This window comes from Choristoneura fumiferana, chromosome 20, assembly GCF_025370935.1.
Source record: "Choristoneura fumiferana chromosome 20, NRCan_CFum_1, whole genome shotgun sequence".
Taxonomy (NCBI): domain Eukaryota; kingdom Metazoa; phylum Arthropoda; class Insecta; order Lepidoptera; family Tortricidae; genus Choristoneura; species Choristoneura fumiferana.
Genome location: NC_133491.1, coordinates 6,026,693 through 6,038,068, shown reverse-complemented (window position 1 = coordinate 6,038,068; position 11,376 = coordinate 6,026,693). Strand labels below are relative to the sequence as shown.

The 11,376-nt window shown below is 38.6% G+C and overlaps 1 protein-coding gene across 1 annotated transcript in view; it reads left to right on the top strand.

Annotated features, from left to right (window-relative positions):
• LOC141439308 (uncharacterized) overlaps positions 1-10,749 on the top strand; it is a gene marked incomplete in the record, with an annotated part of 21,954 nt that extends 11,205 nt beyond the window's left edge. The window contains 12 exon segments of the mRNA XM_074103573.1: positions 587-919; positions 1,325-1,657; positions 1,733-2,071; positions 2,823-3,089; positions 3,463-3,723; positions 4,519-4,699; positions 4,980-5,158; positions 5,915-6,052; positions 6,515-6,679; positions 7,286-7,396; positions 7,725-7,913; positions 10,328-10,749. Coding sequence (XP_073959674.1) covers positions 587-919; positions 1,325-1,657; positions 1,733-2,071; positions 2,823-3,089; positions 3,463-3,723; positions 4,519-4,699; positions 4,980-5,158; positions 5,915-6,052; positions 6,515-6,679; positions 7,286-7,396; positions 7,725-7,913; positions 10,328-10,521 — 2,690 coding nt within the window.
• Between the last annotated feature and the right edge of the window lie 627 nt (positions 10,750-11,376).

Below are 11,376 nucleotides of genomic sequence, written 5' to 3'. Positions count from 1 at the left end.
AACCCCTGACTTGTCACTTCAAAGGTCAATATCTCAAAAATGGCTGAACAGATTTTGATAAAACATGGCTAAGAACCATCGCTAAAACCTGCTAAAACCGTATTCAAATCGGTCCACCCGTTTAAGAGCTACGGTGCCACAGATAGACACACAGACACACATAGCGGTCAAACTTATAACACCCTTTTTTGCGTCGGGGGTTAACAAGAACCCTAAGTATACGGACCATTTAGAGAATAAACGGTTTTTTGTTTGTTTTTGGAATCGGGTTAATCTCACACAATAACACAATATTACTCAGTACAATAGTACACACGTCTTTTAGCACCACATTTACGAGTAAAATTATTCACATTTTGATCCTTAATAAATTTTAGGTTACACGACGAAACAACTAAAACCAAAAGATTACTAATTCCGCTAATTACTTCTAAGAAGCGCTAATTAATTATAGTATAATACTTGTTTATAATAATATAATATAACAAGTATAGGTTTGGGTATATTAGGAGTTGCTGATGGTTGGTTCCGATAAAATATAGAGAATAGCTTTGTATACAAACTTTCACACTTTTCACACTTGCAGATACCGCGAATCCCAGTACTATATGGCAGACAACAATACAACCACAGTTTAATCACGTGGTTCATTTTGGTGGCAAACTCAGCCCTTCCGTGCGCGGTTCCGGGAACGTAGTTTCCTGCCACATGGTTACACCCAACAATGAAGACTTATTCGTTACACGGGAATCGGAGTACCCTGACATAAGGCTGGTGCAAGACACGGACTCTGCCTGCAGCATTGCTATTGAACCAATAACGCAGTCTCATCTAGGATCATGGGTCATTTATGGAAAATTTAACTCCGCTTTATGGGGTTACAATGAAGTTCGTCTTCCGATGATCCTTGATTTGTATGGTAAGACTGAAGTTTTTCTTTAAAATTATGTCCCCACTTAAAGCTCCAACTAAGTATCATATAATGCTGTATCTTCAAGAATTAATTACAATTTACAATCGTCACCAAAATATTTTTTGATCTAGCGAATGGTCTGGTCAAATCTATTAACACCCAAAACAAGCAAAAAGAATTACAGATCTTACTCCATCTTTATTGCTTCTGTTATTATTTAATAACAATACACTTTGGCATCTTTTACTGATAATTCAAGTAGCTTCACGAGGACACTTGCGCTCGTGACTAAAATCGGATCTTTTTAACCCATTATCATTATCAAAAACTAATTTTCTGACAATAGAATTAACTTCTCTATTCTATATTCTCTTTATTCATAGGTACCTTAATTGTTGTTTTTATTTTCAGACAAGAATAATCCATACGAACAATCTTACAACGTTACAAATCTAAATCCCATTCAACATGTCGTCAACTTAGGCAGCACGATTTCAGTTGAAGTAGCAAGCACAGGCGCTGTTGACGTGTGTCTATTCACGATGCCATCGGGAATGTCATACAATACCATCGACCATGGCATGCCAGCCGGAGTATCATTTGTCAATGACAACAGAATAGCCTGTCGGCTATCAATAGGTCCTATAACTCAGGATATGCTAGGAACCTGGGTTCTAAATGGAAAATTCAGTAATCGTGACATATACACAGAGAGGATACAAGGTTTTACCATAATCCAAGAAGGTCAGCTTTTCATTAAAACAATGGCAATCAAATGCAATTTAAATCATTTCAATTGACATAATGCGAATTTTACAGATCCAAGCAATCCCATACAAGAGGAAGACAGAAATATCGAATATTTACCAGAACAATTCATTGATACCGATATTGGAGCCAGTGAAAGGGTTGTAATAACACAGCCATTTTTGAATACGATTCAGAGTTGCCATATAAGAACACCAGAGGGTCTGCAATATACATTCATGGAAGGATTTGATATTCCTGGAATTAAAATAGTCACTGGATCTAATGTCCAATGTGGTGTCAACGTCGAGGTGTCAGAGGGTATTATCGGAGATTGGACACTCATTGCCAGAGAGATAAGGAGCTCTGAACGTATTGAAAGGCGTCTACCGTTTAAAATTTACGTCGAAGGTATCGGATAGTAATAATTTGAATATCTACTACATACATGGTTCAGGTCACGTATAGGAGATAAGATTAATTTGCATATTATCAATAACAACTATTAATAACAAAGACGGATATTTAAATTAATAGGTATCCATCAATTAAAAAATCAGACAAGTGCGAGTCAGTCTCGCGAATTGAGGGTTCAGTATTTTTGTTCCTACATAAGTGCTGAGAGATTAATTATGTTATTTTCAGACCCTTGCCTTCTTATCTATTTACTTCTAATCTATAATGTTAAGAGCAAATTTCTACTAATACTGGGCTTAGAAGATGAGGGGGCTTAAACGTACATTAACTTTATTTATTTTTCTAATTTTCCTTAAATACATAGATACATAAAAATGACCCCTTATTCAAAAATCATCTGTCAAGGTTTACCTACATATCCGTGTTTGGGTGACAAAAATGCAGATGAACATAAAATTTCAACTCAATCGGTTTTGGAGCAAATTGGGTGTGACATATGGACAGATAGATAGACCGCCAAGTGATCCTATAAGGGTTCCATTTTTTCTTTTCAGTGATAGAACGCAAAAAGAACACTTGAAAAGATTATTACAATGATATTACAACAATGATAAAATACCTACGATTTGCAATCAAATTCAAATTAAAATGGTTTTCAAACTTCACTAAGTCCGAAGATAAGCTTTCACACAAAGACTGTACATATATCCGTTATCAAAGGATTTGACTGTATTTTTAATTGCAGAATTCGTTGATGCTTCGCCTAACGAAATAACTATCACTGAGGGTAATGCTTTGCACGTACGTCTAATGAACCCGACGTATCTTCACGAGACTTGCAAGTTGCTGGGTCCAGATAATGAACCGAGTCCGTTGACTAGCAGCGATGAACGCTACGACGACACCTGCGGCTTTGTAGTGACATCTGTTGATGCTCAACACAACGGAACTTGGCATATTGTCTATGGAACAAAAATTATCTACAAAGCTCCAGTGATTGTTAATGTCAATGGTAATGTTTGTTTCTCTATAAAGACCTCTCGTATATTGTGATATTATTAAAGTGCGCTTAACAACGGAATCATCATCATCACCAGCCAGAAGACGTGCACTATTGAACAAAGGCCTGCCCCTTAGGGTGCCACAATGAATGTCGACTTACCTCTTGCATCCACCGGTTGCCTGCAACTCTTGTGATATCTTCAGTCCACACAGTAGGAAATTTAATTTAGCAATCACTCAAAAAGGTTTATGAAATGAACTACTAAATGCAGCTTTACTATAGATTTCACAAATATCAAGACGTAAAAGCCCCATAAAATTCTAATACCACTGTATTTCTTCTTTAAGTAAGAAATTAATAGTGAACTTATTATTTTTTGCAGCCAGGTCACAACAAGATGACTTTCAACTTAGCTGGTTAGAGTACAGCTCAGTCAGCCAAATCATTGGACCTGAGGACGCCGTATACTGCAGAGTGATCAGCCCAAAAGAAGTGGTGGTGTTTGATGATTTTGGCAGATGCCGTGTCGACGTGGACAACGTGCTGTTCGACCTGCACGCGGGGGTTTGGGTGATGATGGTTGGTTTGCCTGGTCGAATTGTGACGGAAAGACATACATTTTATGTGGATGTCAAAGCGGAAGGTTAGTAAGAAAGTATTTATGTAAATAAAACTTCCATTCTCATCAGAAATAGACTGTCGCAAGGGGTTGAATTTGAAAATGGTAAGAAGAGATTAAAAACATGAATACTAAAGATACATTTAATTCAAGGAAGTCTTAAGCTGACCATATCTTGCTGACAATGTTTCATCGTCAGATTAAGATAAAAAAACATATTCACTGTATCAAGGCAGATTTTATTCGTCCACTTCATCATTATCATCATATTATTATTATTATTATATCAGCCATAGGACGTCCACTGTTGGACATAGGCCTCCCCCATCGACCTCCAGTTGCCTCGGTTAGAAGCGGCTTGCATCCACTGTGAACTCGCCCAGTACTATTGTCCACTTAAAGATATAAAATTGCATAATTTTTAACAAAATGTACAAAAGAAAAGGTCAATTTATACAAAACTTAAATTACCGACAGAGAAAACTCAGTAGAATAACTTAAGTTAAGATGATTTTGAATTCTTTTGGACACAGCTTCAATTCGATACAGTCCATTAGAAATCATGTTATGTATTTATTTGTATTCTCGTTTTAGCCATCTTTAACTCTTTACAATATCAAACCTTGAATCCTGCCCTAGTAACATAATCTACTCGTATATTAGAAGTGATCGAAATATAATTTCTATCGGATTAATAGTTAGGTATCCAGTGATAAGCAAGCTAATAGACAATCAGACGATGCGTCTATGAAAATAATGATTATTTACATTGAAGCTTATCTAATTGAATTAATTTCATAGGACAGTAAATAATTTCAGATAAGAAGCCGGAGGTAACGACCAGCGTGTGGCAGGATAAGCCGATAGTGGAGCTGACTTGCGCATTGAAGAGTGCTGAAGAGAAGACTGGTTGTCTTTTCCGAAACCCTCTGGGTAATGTTCTTGTGGCCAGCCAGGGGGTCAGAGAAGACCGATATGCCTTCCATGTCAACCAAACCAGGTGAATATACTCGTATGCTTATAGGCGTTCATCATCATTATCATCATCAGTTCAGCCATAGGACTTCCACTGTTGGATATAAGCCTCCCCCCTATCTCCCCTATAGACCTCAAGTTGCTTCGGTTAGAAACGGCCTACACCCACTGTTCATAGCCTTTAGTAGCACAAAAAATATACCTATCTGTTAGAATGGAGCTTTTTCAATGAAATTGGTTTCAATTGTTTACAAACTCATAATAGCTTCTGTCAGAGAATACCAAAACAATGTTTTTAATTTCAGGTCTGCATCCGACGAGTTCTATTACAGCTGTGGGCTCCAGATTACAGACCCAGTGACGTCAGATCTAGGCCTGTGGCGCTGTGACTTGGAATCTGAAGACGATATCTATTTTGGGTTCCTCTCAGTACTGTGCCCGTGGGCTATGCGGGACCCTGAAGTCGCAGCATCTGTTATTGCTGGTAAGTCTATGAATCAGAATGGTTTATTAATTTGCTAGAATTCAGTATCGATGGTGGTACAAACTTCTTGTCCAGTGTATCCAGCCCGCATATTTCAATAGTAAATAATATATTATGGGACACTTGACACCAATTGACCTAATCCCAAACTAAGCAAAGCTTGTACTACGGATACTAGGCAACGGATGAACATACATATATAGATAAAATACATTCTTAAATACATGTTAAATATCCAAGACCCGAGACCAACCATTCGTATTATTCATACAAATGTCTGCCCCGGCCGGGGAATCGAACCCGGGACCTCAAGCATCGTAGTCAGTTTCTCTAACCACTTGGCCATCCGGTCGTCAAACATATGTTCAGAAAATTAAATAATACCCATAGAAGTAATAATAAAGAAGGCGCATCATCTATTTTCTCAGATCAGTGAGTGAGAAAGCTTCGAAAATGGGTTATTGCAGAGTGGTTTATAAAAAGTGTTTCATTAAGTAGGTAATAAGGTAAAAACAAAAACAAAAAAAGTGTATTTGTAAGGAGGAGCATGTTTGCCTTTTTCTTTCATAAGCGTATATTTAGTTTCACCGATTTGTCTTTCTGTCTATTCTGTCAGAAAGAACAAGAATTTAATTCACTTCCAGTGGTCAGATTGACTTGTTTGATATGCATGATGTATGTTGGATGATACAGTCATCAAAAAGTACAGTCAGCAAAAATATATTTTCTAAAGATAAATATGTTTGCTTTTCTCAGAACCAGTTCTGACGCCGGTGGTGTCAACGGTGTCGGTGGCGGAGCTAGAACCGGTAGTGTTGGCGTGCTCGGCGCGCGCGCCGCTCCGGTACTGTTACTTCAGGGCGGCCAATGGGACCGTCTACAACGTACGACCTGGTAAGTGGCTCTACCTAACCTTATGCTTACAAAATCATAACGTGACTGTCAGATAGACAAAGTGACAGTAAACGCACATCCTAAGTAAATGTAAATGACTGTAGCCTGAAAACAAAAATTTGGCAGATAATGTTTCAATTACTGCGTAGGTAGTACATTTTTAATGACATTTAAGAGCTGTGAAATCAAACTTCTTCAATTTTGTGTAAAATGTAGATAATAAATAAATAGTAAATAATAAGTACGTAACATACAATGTAGGTACTACACTATATTTTGACAATTAACTATTTCATTTACCTAACAATACAAGTCTATTTTAATCTTATCTAATCCACTATGACTGTTTAACAATGCTGCATGCAACATTTTTACAAGTACCTACGACTTATAAAGTGTTTGATTTTGGTTCTATGCTCGACTGTTTGTATTTTTTTAAAGTTTTAAGTCTTATGTTTTCAGGTTCGTCGGCCGCCTCAGCAGAGTACGCAGGAGCCGGCTTAGATGCGGGCGAGTGCGGGATGCGGGTGGACAGTCTAACGACCCGCGACGCCGGCACTTGGAGCTGCCACGCCGGATTCCACAACGCACCGGAACAGTCGCACCGGATCGCGGTGTTCGTTTATGGTAAGCGTTCATCATCATCGTTATCTTCATATTCGTTATTGTTGTAATTTTCGTTGTCGTCATCTTTATATATATGCATCATTGTCGTCGTGGTTATCTACATGTTCATCATCGTCGTCATTGTCGTTGCTATCTTCATATTTATCATCGTCCTCATTGTTGTCATCGTCATCTTCATAGTTATCATCGTCGTCATTGTTACTCTCGTCATCTTCATATTCATCATCGTCATTATTGTTGTCGTCGTTGATATCTTCATCTTCACCACAGTCGTCGACTTTGTCGTTGTCAACGTCGTCGTCATCTTATCATCAAAACGCAATCGCACCAATGAATTTATTCACAGGTGTGTGCTGGTTTCTTCAAGATTTTTTCCTTCACCGTAAAGCTCATGGTAAATTTTAAATAATAATTTCGCACATAAACTACAAAAAAATCAGAGGTGCGAGCCCGGGCTCGAACCCCCTCTACTTGAGAGGTCCTAGATCATCCACTAGGCTACCATGACTTGCCTCTGGATTCATCAGTGATAAATCATCAACGACAGTATAATAACATCGCATATTTCTCGCTCCGTCTAAATAAGTCCATAATTTTGTGTTGCAGAAGAGTTTGTCGTATCAAGTTCTCGTGAGAGCGCAGGCCTAGTAGTGGAAGGCCAAGTCAGCGGGCATCAGCAATTGGAGTACTGCAGATTTGTGCGAGTCGACGGCTTTGGTGAGTGGAACATTCGAGCAACTCTCTAAAATCCAATTTTGGGACCGCAAGTAATTTCTTTCTTCCTTTCTTTTTGTATGAAAAAAATGCACATGAAATATAGTTTATTTCGACAACATCAACGTCAATTTTGTAGAAAATGATGTGGATGAATTCGACTTTAATCTATAACATAAACAGAAGCTTAGCGTAATCCACTCGAAATCACGATATTTTTCACCACTTCTTGACACGTGACAACTTAATAAAAGCTTGTAAAAAATAGACTCCTAAAACCATTGAGTATCAAAATCAAACAAATATTTTTAACCTTGAATTTCGCCAACAGGTTTCACATCCGACAACCCACCATCCCCATATGTGGATGAGAGCGTTCTCTCCGAGGGTCTCTGCCGGATCCGCGTCGCCCACTCGCTCGCGGACCTGCATGCCTGGACGGTGGTCGCCAAGATTCAGGGCAGGGGAGAAATATCTCGCGTCACGGGATACAACTGGCCGGACCCACCGGTCTTCACGTGTAAGTATCGTACCATAGCCAATTGGGTAGTTCCCTTGGTACAAAAAATATTATTCCATTTAGTAGGTACATCAGTTAGATTCATCCCAGACTATGTACGTCCCACTGCTGGGCACAGGCCTCGTCTCAGAATAAATATTTTCTGATAATCCATTTAGATACTCAGAAAAGATTGGACACATTTTTTCTTTTGTCAATCAAACGAAAAATTACAGTTATAATGCGCCAAAGTTCGGAAGATTGGCGAATATAGTATCATTTTTGTTGAATTGAATTGAAATACTTTTGCAATATTTTCTGTCAATTTAATTGACGAGTTAATTAGAATATTTTAGGACATTAGCTTATTAGTCTACCACAATCGTATCCAACTGATTAATTACAACTTTCTACTTTGCCACTGTGCCGCCTCACTCACAAACATAATACAAGGTGTACAAGCGAAATAATTGTGTCTTAGTCTGATTCTATGTACCTACTTGTATTGTTTGCTAAATCTTTAATTTGCCAGCTGTCTCATTTCCCAACTCTCAATTTTCTCCGAAACCAAATTTTTTTTTATCAGTGTATTTTTTATGGTTTTATAGAACGCAGTAGGTTAGGTTAGGTTTTTTTTATGAAAAGTTCTGAAAAAAATATTCATTAAAATCTGATTGAAATGAAATTTTCAGTTTATTTAAATGTTGGGAAAAGCGTTTGTTCCAAATAAGCGCACAGTTTGGTGAATTCAAATTTATAACTTTTTTGTGCTTGTAAATTTAATGCTGTTTGTAGCTGACCTAAGCATGCCAATGCAGTGGACACTAGAGGTCTCTTCAAAAGATCCCTTGCTTAGCCATTTCCTTGTCTGCCAAAGCAGCACTGACCCGGATTTAATTTGGGCGCTCCATAAGCTCGAGTTAACAAAAGCTGGTTATCTTTGGCTAACTTATCTTTTTCTTCTGACTTCATCCCTTTCTTAAGAATTTCCCGCCATCTCCAACTTTTGTTGTGAAGGCGGGCCTTTATCAAACTGGGTCCCTCGCCCATCTCAAGATTGAGTCATCAATCTCTCCCCGCGCCAGTCCGTTAAATCAGTGCCTTCTTCGACAAGTTCATCCAAGCTTCTGGAGAATATTCTCGACATTGTCTCAGACTCTTGTGACGGCGACTGCAAGCGTGCATCGCTAGCGCTGGCGAAAGATCGTTTAACAAAAAACGAAGGCAATTAGCATAGCGTATGCATTCCACATAACCATGTAGTTCCCGCAGAACTCCCTAAGGTTAGTGAAAAAATTGTAACCAGCCGTTCCCCAGAACACCCCACAGGCACACAATATTAAGTACAATTCGTAATAAGTTAATTTTCTGAGATTATTCAAATAATAATATCTTCACGTTATCTATATACCGAATTTCATCGAAATCGGTTCGGCGGTTTAGACGTGATGGAGTAACAAACAAACAAACAGACTTACAAACTTTCGCATTTATAATATTACTAGCTTTTGCCCGCGGCTTTGCCCGCGTGGAATTCTATTATCGCGGTCTGTTCCCTCGGGAACTGTGCATTTTTCCGGAATAAAAAGTAGCCTATGTCACTCTCTGGCCCATAAATAAATAAATAAAAATAAATATCACGGGACAATTCACACCAATTGACCTAGTCCCAAAGTAAGCCTAGCAAAGCTTGTGTTATGGGTACTAAGCAACGAATAATTATAATTATATGTATGAAAGAGCGAATTCCTCCTAATACAAGTGCTTCACTTAAAAGGAGGACTCAACACTAGTATTTTTTTAATTTTTTTTTATTTTGAATGTTGGCATTCCGTTCCTGACACGATCCTATTACGGTCATAAGGTGTAGTGGCAACCCCTACGGACGTCGGTCAATTTAAGATGCTTATCCCTTAATAAGCGTTCTGTATAGACAAACCGGAGCTTTGGTAGGCGACAAATTGATTTATCCTCGTGATTTAGACGTGTGTCGTCTTTGTATAGTTAACTAGTGTTTACCCACGGCTTCGCACACGCAAATAATTAGATCTAGTAGCTGAATTGATATTTCGGGATTTATAAAAATTCCCGTAGGAATTACCGAAAATAAAATCGTCGTTTTCATTGACATTACATTAAAAACAATCAGGTCGAATTTCACGACTCTAAGCCCAGCGGTTGTTGTTTCGAGATTTTATCCCTTTTCCGTTGGAATATCGGAATAAAAAGTAGCCTATGTTTTATTCCGTCCAGCAGTTTCAGTGTGAAGGAGTAACAAACATACTCACTCACTCACTCACTCACGAATTTTCGCATTTATAATTTTAGTAGGATCAAAACAGCTATGATGGGTATTTAAGCTATTTGAGTAAGCATGATAAATACGAACTTTTTCTATAAAATACGATAGAAAATCACCTACTTTATTGTTACAGACAACTCCCTGTACATGTGGCTACCGTTCTTGGTGATCCTCATGTTCACTCTGGCGCTGGCAGCTGCTTTTGCGCCGGCGAAGAACCGGCGCTGGGCCGCCGAGCGCACCTCGAGCCTGCGCAGGAGTCTCCTACGTTTCTCAAGCATTCAGAAGAAGCCCCTCCCACACGAACAGACAAACCCTGCTGCATAACAGGGAACGGAAAACCGGAAATACGAGTGAATTTTATGTCCATTGCTCATTCGACATGTTTGTGTACCACACAGCAGTTAATTTATGAACTCGCAATGTATTTTAAAAACGCTCGGCACGCCGCCTGTCGCGCGTAGTTGTAGTCGGGAGTAAAGTTACAACAGATTATTACAGTCTACAGACATTTGGTAAAACATATCAGGGTTAAAAAATAAAATATTATAATCAGGGGCTATCAACTCATTACAAATCCTTTTAGTGATAAAAATAATAAGTAATTTTAAGTAATTATTAACTAGAACAGAAAACCGCATAGTATAATGAAAGTTTGATAGTATAATGATTTATTTTTTGATTTATTTCTCATAGGAATTACATACACTTACTTACTGTACCTATGCATTTGTAGCTGACCGGACCGGAGGACGCGAAACGCATTCCTATCATGACGACCGGATAGCCAAGTGGTTAGAGAACCTGACTATGAAGCTTGAGGTCTCAGGTTCCATCCCCGGTTGGGACTGATGTTTGTATGAATAATACGAATGTTTGCTCTTGGGTCCTGGATGTTTATCCTATGTATGTATTTATCTATATGTTGGCGGCCGATCGTAAAATCCGCCAGATCACGAAATTCCTAGGCATATCATGAAATGACGCAATTCATGATATGCCTAAACGTTGGCCAGGCAGATCGATTAGAGCACCGCATTAGTCGATATTCCTAGCTTTATACCGGGCACATCGTGATATGACGAAAAAAATAAAAATTTAGGTACGACGAACGAAGCAAGGAGTGGTCAGTATAAATTGTGACTACAACGCACGAGCCGAGCGAGCGAAGCGAGCGTGCCG